This window comes from Oncorhynchus keta, chromosome 2, assembly GCF_023373465.1.
Source record: "Oncorhynchus keta strain PuntledgeMale-10-30-2019 chromosome 2, Oket_V2, whole genome shotgun sequence".
Lineage (NCBI taxonomy): Eukaryota > Metazoa > Chordata > Actinopteri > Salmoniformes > Salmonidae > Oncorhynchus > Oncorhynchus keta.
The window spans coordinates 31,094,700-31,121,837 of record NC_068422.1 but is presented as its reverse complement, the minus strand read 5'-3'; the positions used below and the strand labels follow the sequence as shown (position 1 = coordinate 31,121,837).

Here is a 27,138-nt window from a genome sequence, read left to right as displayed (position 1 = left end):
GTAATGTACTAACAAGGACACTCACCAGACGTTGAGCCTCTTGCCAAACACCTTGATGCTGTTGAGGTGAGTGATGGCCCTGTCCACTGCATACTCATCCCCCATCTCTACTAGGGCAGTGCCTGGGACACTCTTCATGAACTTCACCTGCCACACACACAGTTTCAAACATTGTGTGCATAGCAATCCTCAAATAGATTCACGCACCGTCAGCTACACCTACTTCAAACAGAAATACTTCAAACAGAATAACACCCCCCTCTCCCCCCCCAAAAAATATAAAATAAATGTTCTTCACAGACAAACTACCACAACACAATCATGGATGCCCATAAGTTCCTCCTCAGGTGGGTCCCCCTGCTGACCTTTTCAATGTTGCCATAGAGACAGAAGAGGTTGAAGATGCGGGTGCAGTTCATCTTGGCGGGGTGCAGGCCGCTCACCATGGCGACAGAGCTGGAGCCGTGGTTGTAGGAGGAACTCTGGGGCAGGGGGTAGGCCACCACCTCTGGGATGTCGTGGGAGCTCAGCTTGTACCTGCTGTTCCCTGGGAGAGGCAGCAGGGGGCAGTGTGACCCTGGAATACATAACACAAGGGGAAAGGAGGAGCAGGGGTTTCAACTTTCACTTCCACCTGGATTGTGCTCAGCAGGCACGAAACGGGAGAAAACATTTTGAAATTAAGGAGATCAGCTACTACTTTCTTGTCCTGTTCGGTCCTCATGAACACAACCCTAATGGTGAAAGGAGTGTGGAGGTGGGTTTTATTTGTCTCTACTAGCCTCTTGGGAGGTCTCTACTCCTCTCACCTTCAGATAGGGTTGAGAATCTACACCCTCCATCTGAGCAGAAGGAGTGTGTGGGAAGTGTGGATAGAGTGTGGATAGTGTGGATAATGTGGCAGTCCAGGTGTGGTAACTCGTACGTCTAAAGTTTAGTAATGATGTTAGGTACAGTAGGACTTTTTGTAAAAGGGCTTTTTAAATGAAAACATAGCTATGTATCAACCTGCGTGACATCAAAGGGGGATATGGTTGGCACACCGAGTAATAGGGTAGTGTTTTGGTGCTGGGGTTAGGAGGGGGGACCTTACCGTATCCGTTGTCTCCGTAAGAGGACGGGTGCTCCCCTAGTATGGCCTGTCTCTGCCTGCCCTTCCCACGCTCTGAAACATCAACACATTGACAGCATAGGGAGAGAGTATGAGGAAAATGACTCTGGGCTACACATTCAAATAGGAACTATTCAAATAGACATGCTGATAAAAAGGTCATTGGAGGTAAATAAGCAAAATATAATTAGAGACAGAAGACCTGTGACATTACAGGTGAGTCTGAATACACTGGTGATACCCCAAGTCTGTTAACATTGAACATTCATTTACATAGTAACAGTACTATAGCCATTACGCAACATATGGAAACAATGCTATTGATTAACACACGTTACAATATAAATCCTGGTAATACTGTGCATTAGAAGGACTTCAATGCATCCACAGTTGTACCTTTATCATGCATTAGTACTATGTTGTACTATTTGCACAGTAGTACTATGTTGTACTATTACATACAGAGAGAAGGAGACACCAAGACACGTAGGCCTAAAGTAGGTCTACTGTTAACCACAATGGCAATTTACTTTACTAAATACAGTTGACATCCTTCAGCAATCTATAGACAAGGAACAGTGGAGAGAAGATTCAAAAATAGAAAGAAAAAACAAAGGGCACATTTTAAACAGGGGGAAAACGTTGTTCCATTTTTATACAAAGATTGGTGGAGGAAAAGTACCTGAATTACATCACTAGCGTGAACAGTCAGCAACCCCTCTCACTGAGGTCTTGGCTTTACTGGCACAGGCTGTCTCTTTCAGGACAAGTGAAACAACATCAACCTGTGTTGCATCATCAGATAGTCAGTTCACAACTGGCACAGAATCACAGAGAGATACATGGAGGCACAGGATGGACAAAGAGCAGCTGCAGTTCCATCTCCCACAAGAGCAGTCCCAACTGATCCCTAATTAGAAGACGAACAATACAGTTGAAAAGATCAAAGAAACCTACTAGGCACAGAGGTCAATTCAGCATCTTTTCCATGTTGGTTCAAATGACGTTGATTCAACCAGTGTGTGCCCAGTGGGAACCTTCCATGTTCCATGAATCAGAACTCCTGTTTTTCTACATGGAAACGCAGATAATATCACTCCAATTATTCAGTTCAATAGGTTTACCTCTACAACTGAAAAGCCCCTCTATAACTTACAAGTAACCAGATCTCCTTTATTGGTCAGTCATGCTCCACTATAGCTTACAGGAACCCATCTATGTAACTATTGCAGCCAGGTCAGCTCTGTGGTTGGGGGGTTGGGTGATGCCGTGTGGTATCCACAACAGTCCCCCCAGGCCAAGTCACACACACACTCTACTGAAATGCTACATGGGTGTAAAATGATAAGGGGGATTATTAAGAGAGAGAGCTTTCATCAGATAGTCAAAGTGACCTTCACTCACAGATTAGGGGTGTACAGCAGGGTTCACCGCCCTGTTTGCTGTGCCAGCGGAACTCATCATTACCACCCCCCCACCCTCCACCCCCATCTCACCCTATGCCTCCCTCCACAATCAGGCCTCAAACAGCATCTATTATTATACCCTGAGATCCACCCCCACCTCCCCATGCCTCACAAAAACCCTCTCTCCTCTGCTCGTCCTCTGGGGGGGAGAAGAAGGCAAAACTATCCATCATTAACAACACCCTCGGAGAGACTGCAGTCTCATGCTGTGCACTCAACCTTTATTTATCCAGGTAAAGTTAACAGAGAACAGATATGCTTTGGCAATCATAATTCCCTGGCCAACTGGTGCACTGAGCATGATTAGAGAATTAAAGCGCTGCTTCTCTTCTTGGCTGACTATTCTCCCGTTTTTTTACGGAATGGTCCGTTAGAATCTCAGTTTAAATTGCTAGTTATTTACCCCACCCAAGTCGACTGCTATTTCCCCCAAAGGGGCCAGGGGTTGAGAGTCACAGTAAAGTCTCCTTGCGGAGGACTGCTAGCTAAAAAGGCAGCTAATCTTCGCCGTGGGCAACAGCAATATGAACCCTGCTTTGGCTAAGGCAACTCACAGGGGACGTGATGTCACAGACAGCCTCTCTGGCTGGTCCCCATGGGATGTGAACCAGACACCATGTTGTTGCAGGTAGAGCATCGCGCTCTAACGTGTTGTAACACCATGTTGACACCTGTTCCTAAATGCCAGGGATATAGGTTCTCCATAAGGAAAGGTGCTACAGACCAGATCACACAGTATATATACTGTAGGTGTGGGATACTTCACTATACAGCAGCTGATAGAACCATGACTTATACTTATGCTGATATACAATCCAATACCCAGTATAATAAAAGTGTGAGGGTGATTTAAAGTGAATCAAATATAAGTTCCTCTCAGGTAAGCGGAGAGCGGCATGGTCCTGAAGCAGTCATTCCCGAGGCGAGGTGAGAGACGTCCACAGAGGACACTGGAGGAAAACATTTGAGTGTCCTAAGAACGGTGCCACAGCAGGAGGCTAACTCACTCTCACTGGGCTTTCAAATGAGTTAGCATCTCGCCTGACTTCTCATTTAGCCATGCAGTAAAGGGTGATATTCATCATAGGGTGAACCCCCTCAGCAGTCCACTGTGTCCCCTGGTTAATTTGAGGAGTTGGATGCACTCGGAGAAAAGGGGCTGACTTTCACAGGGCAATGCCTTTCAGATAGCGATATAAAGGTTGGGTCTCTGATAGAGGGCCTCTAAGGAACTGTGACTCTCTTCATCCACACGATGTACCCCCATTAACAGTGCATTCAAGAATAGACATTCAATGTTCAGGATTTAATCTAAGCAGTTCTCTCTACTACAGTAGGCATTTCAACACATTGACACTGACAGAAATGCTATAATATGAAGTAGTTTACAGTAGAAGATAGTGTCACCTTGGTGTTTAAGTAGATTACAGAGCAGAGATATTTTGCTTATTGTCTGACTTAAGACAAACGCCTAGAAGACAAAGAGAGAAATACACTCTTATGTTCACATGTCCAGACTAGAGATAGTATAGACTAATACATCGATATTTCTACTACTAATTATTTGGTGAGAGAATATAAAGGGTTTTAACCAGTCAGATAACTGACTGAATACGACCAGGACGCAAGCAAGAGAAGGAAATTGGTCCAGTCTAAAAAGTCTAAAAGCAGCCAGTCCTCCAGCCATGAGGTGGCACTGGCGGGTTGTCCTGGGCGTGTTGATGTTGAGGTTGCATGAGGTCAGGATGAATGAGTAGTCTCGCTCCCTCTCTCTTGAGGTTTGGGTGAAGATGGATGCATGTTGCTGTGCAGGGTCAGCCTGTCGTCCATCCCTCTTTTTTCCTCTCTCCCTCTATTCCCATGGGCGGCAGGTGCAGGCTTGTGAGAGACGGATGTGAGAGTGTGTTGCTTGGAGAAGGACGCGCAGTGGGTCGGTCTTGTGTTGGCTTGGTTGACTGCAGGTCTGTGGTCCATACTGGTCCTTAACCACCTCACAATAGGGGGCGCTACAGTCACAATGATGACTTCACATAGATGGGGTGGGATGGGGGGAGGGTGGTAAAGAGGGGTAGCCAACAACAGGCCATTTCTCTGCACTTTTTTTCAAACGGCATCTTTGCTACTATAACATTCCTCATGCAATGATACAACCACAGTGCTCTCCTCAGCCTCTGACTCAGTATCTGGCTGTCTCAAGTTAGCATATTTAGCACAGGATAATGAGAAGTATCACAACTTCTCTGTCTCATTTCAGCTGACGCAGACTAAACTCAGGACAAACAGTCCAGCTCTCTCTCTCAGCTCAGAGTGTATCTATCTACAGCTTGTGAGGAATGAGAAGAGAAACAGCCACACTTCTTTGATATCCTTACCTCTCCTGCTATTCTGTTTGCAGCCTGGGCAGATTTCAGATAAAGGGCAATGAAAACCTGACTCTGCCCTGCAGGCTGCCCATGGACACTCTGACACAATGACAGCCCTATCTGGCAGCCCATAGCCCTAACTCAGCAGCTTCTACACAATGAGATCACTCCATAGCCTACACACACAGAACAAGGAGCAGAATCTTACCTCTTCGGACCAGGTAAGGCTTTGTGTAGTCCCAGCTCTCGTTGTCATTTCTGATCACATTCAAGCGAGTTGGCTATACGAGGGAAACAGATATGTTGTTGCATGCTGAGGCTGATCATCAGGAAGTGTTCCAGCATTTTAAAGAAAATCTATTTGCTAAGCGTTATGTATGTGATTGTGTGTGGTGAATATAGACTTACCCTTGCATATTCGATTTTTAAGGTGCAGCAGCCAGCATAGATGTCAGCTCCATTGAGAGCAGCCTTAGCTTTCTGAGCGCACTCGATGGACTCAAATGTTAGGAGGGGCAGTTAAGGACAACAGCAACACAACCAAATAAGCTCAAGCCTTAATCTACAATTACAAGTCCCCACATAGAAGATATAAAACCTCTAAAACCAACAACAAAAACAAATCTACGCTGGTTGAATAATTTGACCTGTGGATGCCTTTTTTATGGTCACACCCTCCACACTCACACTCTAACAGGCAGCCAGGCAGCCAGCGAGCCAGCCAGCCAACCAGCTAGACAGAAAGGATATTCCACCATGGCCTGGATGCCGTTGCGTTTGAAGATGACGATGCGCATCACACTGCCTATGGGGTTGCACACTGTGTAGAGAACATCCTTGGAGACAAGAGACGGAGACACACGGAAGGCTTTAGTCAGCTCTCACCAAGGCTGCAGCTGGAAGATACATGTTCCAATTAAAACGGCACTCCTCCCTGACACCTACAACACCGGAGACAATACACCAGGCAGTGACACATTTGTTCACAATATTTGAGAGGTTCCTGTGTGAAATTGGTGGAATAATGAGAACCAGTGTTTATGTGAGACTTCATCAAGTAGGAACATCTGTGTGTCCTTCGAGTAGAGAGGATGCAGCCTGGATGCAGGAACCTAAACTCAGCAAAAAAAGAAACGTCCTCTCACTGTCAAATGCATTTATTTTCAGCAAACTTAACATGTGTAAATATTTGTATGAACATAACAAGATTCAACAACCGAGACATAAACTGAACAAGTTCCACAGACATGTGACTAACAGAAATTGAATAATGTGTCCCTGAACAAAGGGGGGGTCAAAATCGAAAGTAACAGTCAGTATCTGGTGTGGCCACCACCTGCATCTCCTCCTCATGGACTGCACCTGATTTGCCAGTTCTTGCTGTGAGATGTTACCCCACTCTTCCACCAAGGAATCTGCAACTTCCTGGACATTTCTGGGGGGAATGGCCCTAGTCCTCACCCTCCGATCCAACAGGTCCCAGACGTGCTCAATGGGATTGAGATCCAGGCTCTTCGCTGACCATGGCAGAACACTGACATTCCTGTCTTGCAGGAAATCACGCACAGAATGAGCAGTATGGCTGATGGCATTGTCATGCTGGAGGGTCATGTCAGGATGAGCCTGCAGGAAGGGTACCACATGAGGGAGGAGGATGTCTTCCCTGTAACACACAGCGTTGAGATTGCCTGCAATGACAACAAGCTCAGTCCAATGATGCTAAGACACACCGCCCCAGACCATGACGGACCCTCCAGAGTACAGGCCTCGGTGTAACGCTCATTCCTTCGACTATAAACGCAAATCCGACCATCACCCCTGGTGAGACAAAACCGCAACTCGTTAGCGAAGAGCACTTTTTGCCAGTCCTGTCTGGTCCAGCGACGGTGGGTTTGTGCCCATAGGCGACGTTGTTGCCGGTGATATCTGGTGAGGACCTGCCTCACAACAGGCCTACAAGCCCCCAGTCCAGCCTTTCTCGGCCTATTGCGGACAGTCTGAGCACTGATGGAGGGATTGTGCGTTCCTGGTGTAGCATTGAAGAATAATAGTGAAGACATCAAAACTATGAAATAACAGATATGGAATCATGTAGTAACCAAAAAAGTGTTAAATAAATCGAAATATATTTTATATTTGAGTAGTAGCCGCCCTTTGCCTTGATGACAGCTTTGCACACTCTTGACATTCTCTCAACCAGCTTCACCTGGAATGCATTTCAATTAACAGGTGTGGTTGAACGTTGAAATTTTCTTCAAGTGCAGTTGCAAAAATCATCAAGTGCTATGATGAAACTGTCTCTCATGAGGACCGCCACGGGAAAGGAAGACCCAGAGTTACCTCTGATGCAGAGGATAAGTTCATTAGAGTTACCAAATTGCAGCCCAAATACATGTTTCAGAGTTCAAGTAACAGACACATCTCAACATCAACAGTTCAGAGGAGACTGTGTGAATCGGGGGCGGCAGGGTAGCCTAGTGGTTAGAGCGTTGGACTAGTAACCGAAAGGTTGCAAGTTCGAATCCCTGAGCTGACAAGGTACAAATCTGTCGTTCTGCCCCTGAACAGGCAGTTAGCCCACTGTTCCTAAGCCGTCATTGAAAATAAGAATTTGTTCTTTAACTGACTTGCCTAGTAAAATAAAGGTAAAAAAATAAAATCTGGCCTTCATGGTCGAATTGCTGCATCGAAACCACTACTAAAGGACACTAATAAGAAGAAGATACTTTCTTGGGTCAAGAAACACGGGAAATGGACATTAGACCAGTAGAAATCTGTCTTTTGGTTTGATGAGTCCAAATTTGAGATTTTTGGTTCCAACCTCCGTGTCTTTGTGAGACGTAGAGTAGGTGAACGGATGATCTCTGCATGTGTGGTTCCCACCGTGAAGCATGGAGGAGGAGGTGTGATTGTGTGGGGGTGCTTTGCTGGTGACCCTGTTGGTGATTTATTTAGAATTCAAGGCACACTTAACCAGCATGGCTACCACAGCATTCTGTAGCAATACGCCATTCCATCTGGTTTGCGCTTAGTGGGTCTATCATTTGTGTTTCAACAGGACAATGACCCAACACACCTCCAGGCTGTGTAAGGGCTATTTGACCAAGAAGGTGAGTGATGGAGTGCTGCATTAGATGACTTGGTCTCCACAATCCACCAACCTCAAACCAATTGAAATGGTTTGGGATGAGTTGGACTGCAGAGTGAAGGAAAAGCAGCCAACATGTGATCAGCATATGTGAGAACTCATTCAAGACTGTTGGAAAAGCATTCCAGGTGAAGCTAGTTGAGAGAATGGCAAGAGTGTTCAAATCTGTCATCAAGGCAAAGGGTGGCTACTTTGAAGAATCTAAAATCTAAAATATATTTGTTGAACACTTTTTTGGTTTCAACATGATTCCATATGTGTTATTTCATCGTTTTTTTTACAATTATTATACAATGTTGAAAATAGTAAAAGTAAAGAAAATCCCTTGAATGAGTAGGTGTGTCCAAACTTTTGACTGGTACTTTACATTTATCTGTACTTTAGTGTGTGCTGTTATACTTCTAACACAGTGACTGTGTCTCTCTAATCAGACAGTTTGTCTCAGTTTGACTTAATAATAACATAATTCAACCCTATCTAGACCTCTGCACATTTATCTTGGTTGTTGCGTGTGTTATTTCTTCTCTGCTCACCTGGAGTGAGACAGCATAAGGCTGGATCCTTTCTCAGCCTATTTGTGCATCCCATATCTGAGGGAGACTGATATACCTGAGCTTCCTGGTATTCTTATCATCAGCCTAGGGCTGTCCTCAACCCAAAAAAAAGAATTGGTCGACCGAGAGTCGTCTGTTCTTTCGACCAATTTTTCCATATGTGTTTTAATTAAATCAACTATATGCACTGAGCTTGTCTGATGCTTTAAGGCAACTGTTTGATTAAATAATTAAGACAAACAGATGACAAGAGGTAGTCTGACCGCAATTGACTTGATTGTGCCAGGCGGGCTCAGACTTGATGTTCTGTGTTGATAAAAAGAAAGCGAGTGACTGTGTGACTAGCACCCATTGTCACTCTCTCCTCTCTGCTGCAGCGACAACAGTGTTTATCGCGCTGTCTGTGTTGCTGAACCTGAAAAATAATAAACAAATAAACTCAAAACTGTTTGGTTGCTCAGGAGGTAAAGGGGAAGTCAGATGTGTGGAATAAATTTGACTAATTGCTGAAAATACTGGAGATCAAGAAAAATAAGGTAAGGTGTGCCAAACAGGTGCTGTTAGATTACAATATAATTTTTCAGACTGTTTGAAACAATGTAAAGAACACTAATTCAATTATAAGCATACCAAAGAGTCTGTTGTAAGTCTTTTTTCATTTCTTTTTTGAAAGCCTTTATTACAGCAAAGACTAAAAACAGTCGCATGAATTTGTGAATGCAATCGCCGAAATGGAACGGTTTATTTATTGTTTCCGCTAATTATTCAAGGTTCGCTTTGTTATTTGAAAACTAAAATGCTTGATTGCATTTCAAATCATGAATGACTCGTATGCTGTGTGATGACATTAACAAATGAATGATTGATTGATACAGTAGCCTATATAAGTATTGAAATACAGGCCTAAATTATGGGATTAAGACTAAACAAGATGCCCTCTTTGGCCTACAGCTTGATGGTGGTTATACAAGGTTGCTATACTAAGCCTACTAATGATAATAACATTACTTATTATAATGATAATAATAATAATAGTAATAATAACAATAAGGAGATTAAAAAGGAGGGTTATTATTATTATTATTTTTATTAAATGCAGACGGAAATAACTTTTGGATATCAGAGCAGCGGTAACTCACCAGCATTACAACCAGGAATATGACTTTCCCAAAATTGATCCTTTGTTCGTACCCCCAGGGCAATTGAACTTATTCCAGAAGCTACTCCAAAACACCTCCGGCGGAGAAGAGGTATTCGGAGTGGACTTCTAGTCCGACTCAGGAGGCGTGTACACCATCTACCGCTCCGAGTTTATTCCTCGCTAATGTTCAGTCTCTGGATAATAAAGTAGATGAACTCAGGGCGAGGATCTCCTTCCAAAGAGACATCAGGGATTGTAACATACTGTCCCCATCCATACAGCCAGCTGGGTTCTCAGTACATCGCGCAGATAGGAATAAAGAACTCTCCGGGAAGAAGAAAGGCTGGGGTGTATGTTTCATGATTAACTACCCATGGTGTGATTGTGATAACACACAGAAAGTTATTTTGTTCACCCGAACTAGAATACCTCACAATCAAATGCCGACCATAAGTGATTCGGTTATAGTCACATCTGTGTATATTACCCATCAAGACGATACCCCGACAGCCCTCAAAGAACTACACTGGACTTTATGCAAAATGGAAACCAAAAATCCTGAGGCCGCATTTATTGTAGCTGGGGATTTTAACAAAGCACAGTTGAGGAAAACGCTACCTAAGTTCTACCATCACATTGACTGTAGTACTCGCTCTGGAAAAACATTGGACCACTGCTACTCAACTTTTCCAAATGCCTCCAAGGCCCTCCCCCGCCCTCCCTTCAGAAAATCTGATCACGACTCCATTTTTCTCCTCCCTTCATATAGGCAGAAACTAAAACAGGAAGTACTAAGGTCTATTAAATGCTGGTCTGACCAGTTGGAATCCATGCTTCAAGATTGTTTTGATCACGCGGACTGGGATATGTTCCGGGTAGCCTCTGAGAATAACATTGATGAATACATGGATACAGTGACTGAATTCAACAGGAAGTGTAAAGGAGATGTTGTACCCACTGTGACTATTAAAACCTACCATAACCAGAAACCTTGGATAGATGGCAGAATTTGCTCAAAACTGAAAACACGAACCACCGCATTTAACCATGGCAAGGTGACGGGGAATATGGCCGAATACAAACAGTGTACACTAGTTATTCCCTCTATAACGCAATCAAACAGGCAAAACGTCAGTACAGAGACAAAGTGGAATCGCAATTCAACGACTCAGACACAAAACGTCTGCTGTCCCCACTTGCTTCAAGATGTCCACCATTGTTCCTGTGCCCAAGAAAGCAAAGGTAACTGAACTTTATGACTAGCACTCATTTCTGTCATCATGAAGTGCTTTGAGAGGCTAGTTTTAAGGATCATATCACCTCTACCTTACCTGACACCCTAGACCCACTTCAATTTGCTTACCACCCCAATAGATCTGCAGCCAAAACCCTCACAAACCTTTACAGATGCACAATTGAGAGCGTCCTGTCGAGCTCTATCACCGCCTGGTACGGCAACTGCACCGCCCGCAACCGCAGGGCTCTCCAGAGGGTAGTGCGGTCTGCACAACGCATCACCGGGGGCAATCTACCTGCCCTCCAGGGCACCTATAGCATCAGATGTCACAGGAAGGTCAAAAAGCTCATCAAGGACATCAACCACCCATGCCACTGCCTGTTCACCCGCTTTCATCCAGAAGGCGAGGTCAGTACGGGTGCATCAAAGCTGGGACCGAGAGACTGAAAAACAACTCCAATCTCAAGGCCGTCAGACTGTTAAATAGCCATCACTAGCCGGCTTCCACCCGGTTACTCAACTCTGCACCTTAGAGGCTGCTGCCCTATATACATAGACTTGAATTCACTGCCCACTTTAAAAATGGAACACTTGTTACTTTAATAATATTTACATTTGGCTTTACTCATGTCATATGTATGTACTGCATTATATTCTACTGAATTTTAGTCAATGCCACAAGCATTTCACGACACCCACAATAATATGTGCTAAATATGTGTATATGAACCATAACATTTTATTTGATTTGGTGTTTCAGAACCGTGGATACCGACCGCTATCCAACGCGGGAGAAAGCGCATTTGTTTTAAAATATTACATTTTTTATTGTTCTTATGTAATATAACCATATACATTTTCAGTAGCAAATGTCTTAGACTGATGGACTATACCATCCCCACGGCCTCCACAATGGATCAGTCCACTCAGACAGGCGCAAATCAGACTTTGTTGCCACTGTTGGGGTTGTCTTGTACACCATGACATTTGTATTTCGTGTTTGCTATATGCTCGACTAAAGAAATCTCGGTCGACCAACCGCCTATCGACCAGTCGACTAAATGGGGTCAGCCCTACATCAGACACATGCTATCTGAACACTACAGGTACCCCGCGGAGAGCCCTCTCTATCTTTCAATGCAACCTGAGAGGGAGAGAGGGGGAGAGAAAGAGAGTAGAGGGAGATGCCAGAGAAAGGTGGCGATAGATGGGTGTTGGCAGGAGATATGTACAAACTCATGGGGAAATAAACCTTGAAACAGCCACAAGATGCTTTTAATAAATGTATCCTGACTGCTCCCATTAGGGGAGAGAGGTAGACAGAGAGAGAGAAAGAAAGAAAGAAAGAGAGGGTAACATAGAGAGATAGAAAGGGAGCGAGAAAGCAAGAAAGAGTACAAATATAAACCCTGTAGTTCTATGATAATACACAATGTTTATAATTCATATATTCACTTGACTACTGTTAACATGGGCAATAATGAGGTACTCTTGGTCAGTACTGTTACCATGGTGACAGTATAGCATGCATACAGTGCCAGGCGGGTGGCAATTACTGTTACTGCTGTGATGCTATTGTGTAATACAGTATGTATTTTCAGCACTGACTCATGCCAGGAGTCACGTACTGTTACCATGTTCTTACCGTGGTGATGGGGTAGAGGGGATTCTGGATCGAAAGGAGCAGGACTTTGTTGCCACTGTTGGGGTTGTCTGAGTTGGTGGGCCGGGTAATCCTCTTGCTAGTGGAGTAGTTGAAGAAGGCCTGCTGGCCTGCGATGTAGACGGCCTCGCTACTCCCACACGCCACACACTTATCAGCACTCTCCACCATCTCAAACTCCACCAGCGCCTGCCGCTTAAAGGGCATCATCATCACATAGCTGCCATCAACACAGAACAACAAGGAAGTCCATTAGAATTCAATTCACTGAGTAGAAAAATGGTCTATTACTCTAAATGGACAGTGGCTCAAATAAAACCACATTCCCTGTCTACCGTAGGGAACGGCATTTGGTGCTAAAAGTAGAACACTTTTGGAAATAGGGTGTCTTTGAAATTTGCCCGATGAGAACTCATGTCCTGAACTGACAGAATGAAAACTTTGCAAGTTTGGAATGTAAAACATTTCCAAGTTCAATTCTGAGGTTATGAGGTTATATTCTCAAACATTTCTACCAGAAAGGAAACCGCTCTATTTGTTTGTGGGGCTTTTTGTTTATACTTCCCCCCCAAAATCACCTATGTTGGCTCAACATAAATGCACAAAAACAGAAGAGGGGTGGGAGTAAGTGCAGTTGTGACCATACTTTGGGCAGTGCTGGTCTAATTGGACAGTTACCATAGTTTCTACAGTTACCATGGTACGGTAGATTGTCTCTATGTTGTGGGTTAACCATGCTGTCGCAGCTCTCCTAGGTTTGATGGGTCGTTACGTAATTAATATTGCACCACATAACGAGCCTGATTAACACTGAGCTCTCTCTGTTACTCAAGGTCTCCGTGAGGTAAAAGCTTGGTTTGGCCACAAACACCTCCACTCCATGTGCGTGCTGGTATGTGTGTGTGTGTGTGAGTTGACTGTATACTGACGTGTGACTCTGAAAATGTTTGTATGTGTCTGTGAGTATGTGTGTAGCTCTTCAAAGGAAGTGAGTTGAGGCTTCAGTACATGCTGATATACGTTTTTATTTCTACAGAACCCCCCAATGACTTCAACAGGATGAAAGGCAAGTCACTGGGGAGGCCTGAGGGGAAATGCCTCACACATATCCACACCACATTTACATGATCCATGTAGCTACACTCTAATACACAGTCTTCCAAGTCACAGTACAGTGCATGTTCCATATTCGTTTTCCTTCTGTTTAACTAAAAGATGAGATAAAAGCCTATGTCTTACAATGACGAAAACAGGGGGTTAAGGGGTGGGGGGGGGCACATATCATCCAACATATGTGAGTGGATTCTTACCATATAGGGCCAAACTTTTCCAGGGCCTCCACCAGGTCAGCCTCCACTACGGCCTCACACAGCCCCCTGACATGGACCACTGGGGACTGGGCAATTCTGTGGGAGTCATCCCCACTGTCCTGCAACACACACACACAATATTGTTTAGAGATCAGAACAAATACAATTCCTAGAATAGGGGCAGAGGTTCTGTTGATCATAAATCAACTGGCAACTCAAGTGCAATGCACTGTATAATACCTATCTAAAATAGGAGTCATTTTGAAAAGAGTGGGTGTAGGGAGGAGGTTTCAGGCTGAATAATTTAACTGCAGCTCAACATGGATGACCTCCAGTACAGCCTAACCTTCCCTAACTGGGACTGTACCCCTCTATGTGAGAGAGTGAGAGTGCATTGGAGAGTGCAAATGGGTGCCTTTTCATCCCTTTGATATTTTAAGTAGAAATTGTGCACCAATATTGAATTTTAAAAGCATGTTATATTAAATGAAGTGCCCTTTACTATAGACCACGTGCATAATTCAATAAATCAGATTTTTAATATGAATAAAGTAAATTCAGCACTTTGACATGTCCCTCCATCAACACTGTGTCACCTTGAGGAAGATTTGAACCCACTTAACCCAACATTTCTCCAAGTTTCACCATCATTGTAAAACCCTAGTTATTTTGTTGTTTTGACAAAGTCATTTCTGAAGACTATTATTTTTTTCATGTGATTAGTGATTCATTTATTTGATGTGATTAGTGTCCCTCATTTTAAGGTCAACCCTGTTACATTAACTGAATTATCATTTTAATTCATTTTAATTTGCTGAAACGTTTCCTTTGTAAATATATTTAAAAAAATAAACGCTGAACATCTAATAGTCAAATCCTAGTGTAAAAGCATGTGAGCTGATTCTACTCTTTTTGGCCATTTCCTGGTGCTTTGTGGTGGAAAACTGAAAGGGCCGAGCGGTACACGTCAACCCTGACACCCATAGATAGACAGGCTAGAAATGTTTTAACAATTTCCTTGTTTTTTTGTGAAGCTTACATTTAATTGCAACTCCCTGTTGTGCACAACAAGCTTCCATTCTCTCTGTCACAAGGGGATGTATGGCTGATATCAGATGAAATCGTCAACCCTGTTATGGTCAACCCTGTTATTTTATTTGGCACTTAATCGGCACTTACTATAGTATTTTTTTTAAATTGAACCTCTTGAGATGGGAAAATGTGTTTTTAATTAAGTTGAGCATGTGATCTTTAAGATAGAATGTTAAAATTAGGTGAAAACATGTTGTTGTTTTTTAACAGGGAACAGGGTTAGTTCCACAGGTGAAAATGGTCAAATCAGCAAAAAATGCTCTCATATTTAAAGGCAAGATAAAATATTTAGAAGAAAAACCATGGCCTGCTCGGGGAATCTCAGATGAGTCTTTATTTCAGGCTGTAGCAACAGAACGATGTTTACACTACCTCTGTGATCTAATAGCCTCAGGACTGGGCGGGCTGAGTAACTGTAACTGGGCGGGCTGAGCTGCATTTCTCTAGTGGTAGTGGGCGGGACTCTATCTCTCTCTGATAGTGATATCCCGATGTTAACATGCATTCAATATGTGACATGCAGGAATAACGGTCAGGACCTATGCCGAATGGACAAGGTTGCACAACCACATAGTGTTAAAGCTCACTTCTCTTTCAAACACCTCTCTTTGATTGATTTAGCAATACACCTCCATTCCTATAGTGCAACAAAAACCTCCCACTCTTCCCTTTCAGCTGTCCTATTCTACTCAAAGTCTATGAGCCAGGAAGAGGAAGAGGAAGCAAGGCAGAATGAGGAGGTTAAAAGTCAAAAGACAGCACTAAGAGAGACAGCTAGGGGTTAACGAAGAGATGCGAGTAGTTGAAGAAAGAGAGGCAAAGAGAGGGAAGATTTTAGTTGTACAAATGGAGAGAGAGAAAGAAAGAGACTACAGCCTGTGCAAAGAGAGAGAGAGAGAGATAGAGAAAGAGTACTGACAAGGCAGTAAGATTAAATCCTTACTGGCAGGCCTTGTTCCCAAAATGAGATTGATTTCAAATGTCCCACATTTCAGTCTCTGCAGACTCTCTGATAATCTATAACATCACATTAAATCATGTTATTCTTTCCATATCAATGTATTCATTCCCAGGGTCATGGAGAAGTTCCATTACATTCTCTTTCACACGGATAAGGGGGAGGCAAGGCTATATCATCAGTTTCTCTGAGCGAAAGAACCAATTAAATGACTCAGCTACTTGGTGACAATCAGGTAAATAGAATGTGGTGCCTTTAAGTGATGAAAATAGCAGAATAACTCTCCTCTTTCTTGGGCTTTCTAGCTTAGTTGGTCCTCTCCTCTCCCCCTGTTCTATCTACATTCCCCATCACTTCTCTGTGAAATACCAACCTAGTGTGCAAGGATCAGTTGGCTGCCCAAGTGTGTGTATGTGTATGTGTATGTGTATGTGTATGTGTATGTGTATGTGTATGTGTATGTGTATGTGTATGTGTGAGTGTATGTGAGTGTATGTGTATGTGTATGTGTATGTGTATGTGTATGTGTATGTGTATGTGTATGTGTATGTGTATGTGTATGTGTGAGTGTATGTGAGTGTATGTACTGTATGTGCAGGCATGGCCAGATGGTTCCCAAGGTTAAGTGGCAGTCCTATCCATCAGCTGATTCATTTTCCCAGAGCGCAGTTTTTTTCAGTGTGTGTTAAAGTGGTGAGTGAGAGTGGCCTACTGGCCTTGTATTCCAGCTCATTCCTCACTCTAATCCTGAATAATCTCCACCCCAGCGCAGGTGACCAGGGCTAAAATGAGGTTAAATTACTCTTACCTTCTCACTCTCTCTACAGCACTTTATCTTTCTCTCTCTCCTCTCTTATGATGTGTGGATCCCACTTTCTTGCCGATGTCCTCAGTCTATTGTGTGTGCGAGTGTTTTACTGTGTGTTCACTAAGCCCCTGGCAGTCTCATAGGGAGGTGACCCCTGGCAGTCTCATAGGGAGGTGACCCCCTGGCAGTCTCATAGGGAGGTGACCTCCTGGCAGTCTCATAGGGAGGTGACCCCCTGGCAGTCTCATAGGGAGGTGACCCCATGGCACACACATCAGCGCCTGGCGTTTAGTGAGTGCATGGCACCAGTATGCGCATTGAGAGACAGAATACATGTGTCTTCCCCTACACTCTTAGAAAAAAAGGTGCTATCTACAACCTATAAGGGTTCTTCGGCTGTTCCCATAAGGTAACCCTTTGAAGAACCATTTTTGTTTCAAGGTTTTTGTGTGTGTGTGTGTGTGTGTGTGTGTGTGTGTGTGTGTGTGTGTGTGTGTGTGTGTGTGTGTGTGTGTGTGTGTGTGTGTGTGTGTGTGTGTGTGTGTGTGTGTGTGTGTGTGTGTGTGTGTGTGTGTGTGTGTGTGTGTGTGTTCCTCTCCCCTCTCTCTAGTATTTATAACACATTTCAGGACTTGCTTCAGAAAAAATGTAGGCCATGCAGGAAAAGAGCTGTTGCAGTGTATTGTGATAGACGACCAATTAGCTTCCTGTATAGGGAGGTGTGTGTGTTGTGTGTGTGTGGACGTGTTTAACTATTCTATAGTAAACTAACAAATATTTGACCAACTGGGGACATTTTGTTAGGCCCCACAAGGTCAAATGCTATTTCTAGGGGGTTTAACCCTAACCCCAATCTTGACCCAAAAACCTTAACCCTAACCCTTAATGTAATTATAACCCTAATGGTTAGAGTTAGCATACTAGTATCCTAATAAACCAGGGGTCAAAAAAACAAATGTATTGTCATACAGCAAACATTTAATGAATTGAATTTACTTAAATATTAGTATTATATTAACAATACTGACAGTTTTGCATGATTGCTGATATATTCCTATGTATCTTTGCTTTCAGAATAGCTGTTTTTAATTGCTATATCTACAAGCGTCTATTTTGTAATAATCAATCCATGATTAAAGAGAATTACCATGAGCATGAGCAGTAATTGAAGTGGCAATTACTAAATGGCATACTTTCATATATTTCCCTCACTGTAAAGAATAGGAAAACATGCATATGATTTGATTATGTTTCTTTCAACCTCATCTTGTGTAGTAAGCAACAATCAACTCTAAAAACCAAACAATATAACACCATTTACATTTGCATTAGCCAATGGCAAAACATTCCAGCAATCATATTCACCTTCAGCATAAACTCTAAGGTTATAGCTCAATGTGTGGGAAACATCCCCGACAGGCCAATGTGATAGCAGGACAAAAAAAAGGTGCAAGGCGTATTTTTTGGTTGGTGCTGTAGGTCTTCAGGCTCTATGGTGATTCTCTCTTCAGGATAGAATCGTACATCGAGAGGCGAGAGTCTCTCTGAAGGGCTGTGTAGGTGTCATCCTGTATGTCATCGTACTCATCAATGCCACGCTGTATGTCATCATAGTCATCAGGGTGAGCGTAGAGAGTATCTACGCTCTCCTCCTCACTCACAGCGGAGTTGGAGGCATCATTACTGACATAATGGACTCTCGGTGTATCAGCTCTTTCTCCGCGGTTTCTCTGTTTCAGTGTGTAGTAGCTGAGAACGAGAAGAGTTCCAGCAGTCAGGACAGCCACAATGCACAGTACAGGAGTCAAGACATTCACTAGTCTATCATCTGTGGTCAGGTCCCAGGTAGAGTTCTGAGCACCAATCTCATTCTTAGCCTCACAGAAGTACTGGTCAATGTACCCAAGACTGACACTGGGGATGGTGTAACTTTCTGTTTCTCCCTGTAAGACGCTCACTTTACTTCCGTTCCTTTTGTACCAGGTGTATTTCTCCATTGGTGGGTTGGCATCGCTGCTACAGGTCAGAGTCACTGAACTGCCTTCCACTATTTTATTCTGATCTGTGCTGACCGTCACGGTGGTGGACCTTGGAGGATATCTCACAGTGAGTGTAGCTCCAAGGGAGGGCTGATTCTCGAGGCCAACCAATACACAGGAGTAGCTGCCTGCATCCTCACTGCTGACTGGGTCAAGGTACAAGACCCAGTGTCTGTTAGGGCTAGGTAGGCGAAGTTTGTCCTTGTAGAAGATGTAGTCAGTAGAGTTTTGCTTCAGAATGCAGGATGTTGAGCACGAGATCCAGACTTTCTCTCCCTCTATGACGATGTCAGGACTAACCTTTACAAATACATCTGTGACAGACAGCGTGACCTGAAATGGGTCATTGTAGCTCCCCTGTTGTGTTTTGAATCTGAAACTGTAGTTGGCTGAGTCTCTCTCTCTGAGCTCTGTGATTCTCAGGGTGCAGTCAGTCTTCTTGTCTCCACGGTACTGCACACTATCTCCATACTCCAAGGCTTCAGGCTTCCCTTTAGCATCCACAGTTTTTGACCAGAGAGTCTGTGTGATGGTCTGACCACTGGGGTATGTGTAAGTGCAAGGCAGATCCACAGATGACCCGGTTATGGTGCAGATTGTCTTCTTTGCGTATTTCACATCCCAACAGTTATCCAGGAGACAAAGTGAAGGAGAACGGAGATCATTTACAGCACAGGAGTAACTGCCAGAATCCGTAATACTGAATGGGTCTAGGTACAGGCTGGTCTTCAGGGTCTTTGGGTTGGTTAGTCGTCGTCCATTCTTATACCAGATGTAAGTAAGGTTGGGGTTGTTACTCAGGATACACATGGTACTGCAGGTCAGTGTTACTTTTTGTCCCTCTTTCACAGTGTCCGGATTCTTAATCACCTTCAGACCTGTGACAAAAACAGTTGTTCCAGATTCGCTGTTCTTCCATCCTGAGTTCTGTGTGTTAAGTCTAAACTTATACTCAGCAGAGTCACTTGGTCTCAAATTTATGATCGTAGTAGTTAGGGAATATTGACTGAAACCCCCAACAGCACCATGTAACAAACGACCATAATACTCTGGGTCTTCACTCAGATCCTCCGGAATAGTTGTGTCCTTCCATTTCTTCCTGTTGTTGTTGTTAAACCAGTAGAATTCTTTTAATTTACGTCTGGTATCTTGGATTGTGAAACTGCAGGACAATTTTACAGACAATCCTTCTAAGACGCAAACACTCTTCTTTCTACAAAATAAAACTGCCACATCTTCAGCCAGTAGAACTGGTATAAAGAGGAGAAGTCCTGCAAACATACTTCCTGCCAAACGTCCATGGATACCTAAACGTTTTGGTGGTGCAGTTGAACTAAATTCAAGTGTGAGGCAGGTAATGTTCTTTTTGAATACTTATTAGAGGCAGAGTGAACTGTGACTTCCTTCCCTTATATGATCATATCATGCTTCCTTACATGGTGAAGAGAAATTGAGAAATGCATCTAACATCTTACATTGAAACGATCAAAATGAGGATGAGATAAAGAGTACGGACTTGTTGAACATTCTTAATACTGTTGAACTTAATACTGTTGAACACTTAATACTGTTGAACATTCTTAATACTGTTGAACATTCTTAATACTGTTTAACTTAATACTGTTGAACACTTAATACTGTTGAACATTATTAATACTGTTGAACTTAATACTGTTGAACACTTAATACTGTTGAACATTCTTAATACTGTTGAACTTAATACCATTGAACATTCTTAATACTGTTGAACTTAATACTGTTGAACACTTAATAATGTTGAACACTTAATACTGTTGAACATTCTTAATACTGTTGAACTTAATACTGTTGAACACTTAATACTGTTGAACATTCTTAATACTGTTGAACTTAATACTGTTGAACACTTAATAATGTTGAACACTTAATACTGTTGAACATTCTTAATAATGTTGAACGTAATACTGTTGAACACTTAATACTGTTGAACACTTAATACTGTTGAACTTAATAATGTTGAACACTTCATACTGTTGAACACTTCATACTGTTGAACACTTCATACTGTTGAACACTTAATACTGCCATCATAATAAACCTAATACAACATACTGAGATAGTCTCTGAGATATGCGTACAGAATTTAAACGTAGTTAAATGTCCTTCATTTTTACTACCTGAATTGACTGAAAACTGAATTGATGCCAAACCTGTAATCGACATCGAGACACTCATCCACACACACACACACACACACACACACACACACACACACACACACACACACACACACACACACACACACACACACACACACACACACACACACACACACACACACACACACACACACACACACACACACACACACACACACACACACACACACACAATACAACAATTACATAAGTAATCCACAGGTGGGGATTGGATTTTACATCAAACTTTCAAAGGCTCAAATTGAGTCCTGAAAGCTCATCCTTGTGAGAGATTTGGAAGCCTTAAAGTCTCTATAGTCTGCTTCTCAGACCAGTCTCTCTACACACAGTAGCTAGATTAACTATACAGTATGTTGTCCTGGGAATACAAAGCAGATCAGATGCATACATCTATGTCAGAAAATATATTAAAGCATGTAAGCTGATGGGAGAGAGCAATACAACAGATAAATGGTGAAGAGAGTCTAGAGAGACATGTTGAGAATGATTAAAAGCAGTAAAGCAGCATAGTCTGTTTAAGAGGAGAGAGTGTGTAGGCGTGTTGGGACTGTAGTGGGATATACTGAACATGGGTTAACTTGGGGGAGTCTGTTAGCATGTTGAGAATCTGGTCCAGTGTGTGTGTGTGTGTGTGTGTGTGTGTGTGTGTGTGTGTGTGTGTGTGTGTGTGTGTGTGTGTGTGTGTGTGTGTGTGTGTGTGTGTGTGTGTGTGTGTGTGTGTGTGTGTGTGTGTGTGTGTGTGTGTGTGTGTGTGTGTGTGTGTGTGTGTGCGCGCGCGCGCGCGAGCATGTGCAAATACGAGAAACATGAGTGTGTGTCTGTGTACCTCCGTATGTGTTTGAGTATTGAACATCGACTGTTGACGTTTTGCCTCCCAGGAGCCCCACCCCCCTCCCCTAAACGTCTGAGAGGAATATTATATCATCCACAGGTCAGGGATGTGTAAAAAACAAACTTCCCAGTGACAGCCCTACATTCCTCACTGAGACATATTCCTTAAGAATATGATTATTCTACTACAGCATCCCATCCCTCTCCAATTGCACCTCAGAGTTCAACCAGGCTTTAGTTTAAATGAAACCATTTCATTCTGTACCAGACTACATCCCATCACACAAGGCCTTCACATTGAGCTTCGCCCTAAAAACAACATTTCCGAATGGACATTTTGGGGGATGGTTAAAATGAGGCTCAAAGGTAGCTTACCATACCATTTCACATGCCTGTCATGAATCGTTTAGAATCCTCTCTATGTTACACGATGAGCCTTACAGCATGTGGACTAACAGACCTCTGCTTCAACAGAAATCTTCCCTGAATAATGATCATGATTGAGTCCATCCTCGACTTCCTTGTACGAACAATAACACTTTCAAATGAAAGGTAGAGCAGGTGATAATTATTTGTACAAATTAGACTTTGACGTAATTTGTCATTCTGACATTCATGGTGCCAAAAACACGAACCATTTAATCAACAGAACACCACATTCAGAAGAAGCAGCTTTAAAGGGTAATGTTTCAGCCCAACCCTGCTCTAACACCTGCATAATTGTCTGAGAAGATTAGCCGTATTAGCAATCAAGTCTCATCAAGCCTGCGACAATAACTGGCCTCTCTCTGGCCTTTTCATACCCCTTTATTCTGAGTATGCACCTGGCAACGTTTGACATTCACGAATTCAATCAAATTCAGACCCATCGTTTACCATAGGAGCCAATTACTAGTGTTGTGCTGTTTTGGCTGAGAAGAGTCCTGCCGTTATCTGAACACGGGCATACATTTTTAATGGTGTTTTCCTGATGCCTGTCAGGATGCCTCACTAAGGTGTAATGTCACATTAATTCTGCCTGGACACGCTGAGAGGGCAGCTGTTGTGAACAGACACACACGCATGCACACACACTTTCTTTTACACACATGTAATGTGACAGCATGAGTGGATGTGACTTTAATTGAATCCCCTTTAGCTCCACAGCACTGGGGGCAAACACAGCCAATCCATTTGACACCTGCAGCTTCTGTCAGGACAGACATTTTGAAGGCATGTGGCGTGTGCCGAACACACTCAGTCTATCATGTATATACAGTGTTCCATTACCAGGACGAGAGAGAGAGAGAGAGAGAGAGAGGCGCACACACACACACACACACACACACACACACACACACACACACACACACACACACACACTATATTACTGTATGTAGCTCTGTGACCTTGCAAGAGGAAAGGAGACCTGTCACTTGAGTGTCAATCAATAAAATGTACTTTCTCCAGCAGGCCAAGCCTGGTATAGAGTGAGGAGGGAGAAGGGAGAAAGCCTAGACACAAAGACGACTCCACATCATAAACACAATGACCAGAGCAGGCAGAATGATAGGTCAACTTTACCATTACTAAAGACCAGGAAGGATAAAGCGAAACCTCCAGAAATATGTGTTAGATATGTGTATCAGAGTCATCTGCTCAGGAGGACATTGTGTGGTGTCAAGTTGTATCAGCTGAATTAAAATGAGAAACTGATACTGATATACTCTCATATCCACTAAGAAATACCATTAAGCATGAATACACAAAATATTTACACATACTATACAGACATTGGCTACGCACGTACATACACGTACAGTTGAAGTCAGAAGTTTACACATACTTAGGTTGGAGTCATTAAAACCTGTGGTAGAAATACTATCAGCTTTTATGATGCTGATAAAGAAAGCATCTCTACAGACATCCCTATGTGCCATAGGCCTATTTGAAGTCTAGTCTTACGGCTGTCGAATTTGTACAGCGCCTCACAATAATCACACATAACATCGCCGGCACTGCTATCGTCCTCTTTTACCACTTCACCAAATCTTTCCCAAACATGACTTTTCTGGCCCTCCCTTCTCTTTATTTTCAAGCCTCCATTGCACAGCTTTTCTCTTACTGAATTCAACTCTGACATTGTCCTTTTTGCATCAGTGGATCCACGTTAACTTTTTCTGCCTGTTCCCAAAAGCCTTTAGGCTATTTTGTGCCGGTAAAGTTAGGCTTTGAAGTTTAGGCTTACGCATTAATGCCAGATAGCCTAAAAATAATGAAACTAAAATCTCAATGTAGTCTATAGATATAAATTGCACAATAATGATACATTTATTACTTTTTTTAATGTACTTTTTTCTCTTTATTCAACCTGACCACATCACTGCTGAACACACACTATACACACATACACAAGGAAGCATTTGGATTTGCCGATCTGCAGTCAAGAACGCAGAGTTAATCTCAGCCTATGCTGCCCTTCAGTCCCTTGACTTTTTTGGCCTGACGGAGACATGGGTCACCCCAGAGAACACTGATATCCTAGCTGCTCTTTCTTCATCTGACTATGTTTTCTCTGATAGTGCAAGAGCATCTGGTCGTCCCGGTGTTGGCACAGGTCTACTCATTTCTCCTAACTGGAGATTTTATATTTTCTCCCTCTCTCACCTGTCCATCTCCTCATTTTAATTCCATGCTGTCACTGTCACTTGTCCACTCAAGCTTATCGTTGTTGTCATCTATCGCCCACCAGGTGCCCCTGGAGAGTTCCTCAATGAGCTTGACATCTTTATAAGTGAAAATGGAAGAAAACAAAACTTCTGGAGGACCTGCTGTCACTCCCTCCTCTCTAGCTTCTTTTCCTCTGTATCCACTGCTAAAGCCATTTTCTATCACTCTAAATTCCAAGCATTTGCCTCTAACCCTAAGAAATTCTTTTCCACATTCTCCTCCCTCCTTAATCCGCTCCTCATTCACTCAGCCTATTGAGTCCACTGGTCCCACTCACACAGAACGACCCTATGCCTTGACCTCTTTCTCCCCTCTCTCTCCAGATGAAATCCTGCGACTTGTGAGATCTAGTCGCCCAACAACCTGCTCGCTTGACCCCATCCGCTTCTCCCTTCTTCCTACTTCCCTCATCAACTCATCCCTGACCACTGGCTGCATCCTCTCTGACTTGAAAATGGCCAGAGTCGCTCCCCTACTCAAGAAACCAACACTCAACTCATCTGACCCTAAACAGTCAGGCTTCAAGACGGATCACTCAACCAAAGCTGACTCTTTGTCCTCTGTTCTCATTCTCCTAGATCTATCCACGGCATTAGACATGGTAAACCATCAGATCCCCCTCTCAAGGCTGGGCGTCTCAGGCTCTGCACACACTTGGATTCCATCCTACCTGGCAGGCCGCTCCTAACAGGTGACGTGGAGAGCAACACGTACTCTCACTACTGGTGTGCCCCAGGGCTCGGTTCTAGGCTCTGTTTGAAAAATTATTCAAGCCCGTGGGAAATCTAACACATATTTGCCCTGTTCTAATATTGGCAACCTTAGCTAGGTTTCCATCCAATTGGCAACTGATTATCATCTGAATATTCTAAAATCTACATAAAAACAAGATGCGCATTTTCACACCAGAGATGTGTTTTCATCAAATGGACTTGTTGCAGATAAAAGGCTGTGTGTGATGACGTAGTGCACATAAAAATACCTTTTGTGGTTAAATTCCCATGTACCGTATAAAAAATACAAAAACATTAATGGGTTTCAAACATATTTAACTCTACTGATGGTTTTCTCACAATAGTTTTTTGCCTTATATAGTGAATGTCTGATATTGGCACGTGCGCTCAAGCCAACAGCGTGCAGGATGCAGATACAGCACTACCCACTTTTTCCACATTTTGTTACTTTACAGCCTTATTCTAAAATTGAAAAAATGGTTTGTTCCCCTCATCAAATAAAGGTTCAATAATTTTTGTTTATGAAAATATCAATCTACACACAATGTATTTGGGGAGTTTCTCCCAGTCTTCTCTGCAAATCCTCTCAACTCTGTCAGGATTTGCAGTATTTTGTTTTTTATGTATTATTTCTTACATTGTTAGTCCAGAACAGCCAGGAAGAACTATTAGATTTCAGAGCAGCTTCAACTTACCAGGACTACGACCAGGAATACAACTTTCCCGAAGCGGATCTTTTGTTCGCACCACCCAGGGCATTTGAACTGATTCCAGAGGCCGACCCAAAACAACGCCACCGGAGAAGAGGAATTTCGGAGCGGTCTTCTAATTAGACTTAGGAGGCGCGCACACCACCCACCGCTTTTGAGTATATTACTTGCTAATGTCCAGTTCCTAAATGACAAAGTTGACGAGATCAGTTGAGTATCTGGAGTATCTGGACGAGTTGAGTATCTGGAGCATCAGCATTTGTGGGTTCAATTACAGGCTCAAAATGTCCGGAAACAAATAACTTTCTTCTGAAACTCTTCAGTCTATTCTTGTTCTGAAAAATGAAGGCTGTTCCATGCGAGAAATTGCCAAGAAACTGAAGATCTCCTACAACGCTGTGTACTATTCCCTTCACAGAAAAGTGCAAACTGGCTCTAACCAGAATAGAAAGAGGAGTGGGAGGCCCCGTGCCCAAAGGAGCAAGAAGACAAGTACATTAGAGTGTCTAGTTTGAGAAACAGACGCCTCACAAGTCCTCAACTGGCAGCTTCATTAAATAGTCCCCGCAAAATACCAGTCTAAACGTCAACAGTGAAGAGGCGACTCCGGGATGCTGGACTTCTAAGCAGAGTTTCTCTGTCCAGTGTCTGTGTTCTTTTGCCCATCTTAATCTTTTTTTTTTATTGGCCAGTCTGAAATATGGCTTTTTCTTTGCAACTCTGCCTAAAAGGCCAGCATCCCAGAGTCGCCTCTTCACTGTTTACGTTGAGACTGGTGTTTTCCACAAAATGTGGAAAAAGTCAAGGGGTCTGAATACTTTCCAAAGGCACTGTATAGCCTGCATTATGAGATTATTATCGACAAAAAAGCAAGATTATTTTTAGTTATCAAATGGCAGCCAAGCTTTGATGATCATGTGAACAGGATAAGACCCTCGATATTTATTGGAAAGCAGCATCAAACTCATCACCTTGCACTTTCACCACCCTGTGAAGTCACCACCCTCATAACTTATTTCCTCTGTAGCCTAATAAACTGCATGCTTCTCAATGAGTCGTAGTGGGA

The 27,138-nt window shown here is 43.1% G+C and overlaps 2 protein-coding genes across 3 annotated transcripts in view; both read right to left on the bottom strand.

Moving 5' to 3' along the window:
- The window catches only part of LOC118399235 (heterogeneous nuclear ribonucleoprotein L-like), a 52,323-nt gene that overhangs the window by 3,773 nt on the left and 21,412 nt on the right, over nt 1–27,138 (bottom strand). The window contains exons 2-9 of one of the 2 annotated variants that reach the window (XM_035795164.2): nt 13,994–14,112; nt 12,666–12,903; nt 5,691–5,776; nt 5,349–5,445; nt 5,149–5,221; nt 1,094–1,165; nt 366–577; nt 26–147 (exon numbers count right to left, since the gene is read on the bottom strand). In XM_035795164.2, the coding sequence (XP_035651057.1) occupies nt 26–147; nt 366–577; nt 1,094–1,165; nt 5,149–5,221; nt 5,349–5,445; nt 5,691–5,776; nt 12,666–12,903; nt 13,994–14,112 (1,019 nt within the window). Of the gene's footprint in view, nt 1–25; nt 148–365; nt 578–1,093; nt 1,176–5,148; nt 5,222–5,348; nt 5,446–5,690; nt 5,777–12,665; nt 12,904–13,993; nt 14,113–27,138 lie in introns of both variants that reach the window. The other variant, XM_052475159.1, reaches the window with a different exon arrangement.
- LOC118399229 (B-cell receptor CD22-like) lies at nt 17,800–20,293 on the bottom strand. Its single transcript, XM_035795144.2, has one exon. It carries the CDS (start codon nt 20,169–20,171, stop codon nt 18,342–18,344), a length of 1,830 nt encoding a protein of 609 aa, XP_035651037.1. The 5' UTR covers nt 20,172–20,293; the 3' UTR covers nt 17,800–18,341.

Excerpts from the sequence above, each read along its gene's own strand:
- LOC118399229 (XM_035795144.2), bottom strand. The coding sequence starts at position 20,171 with ATGTTTGCAGGACTTCTCCTCTTTATACCAGTTCTACTGGCTGAAGAT.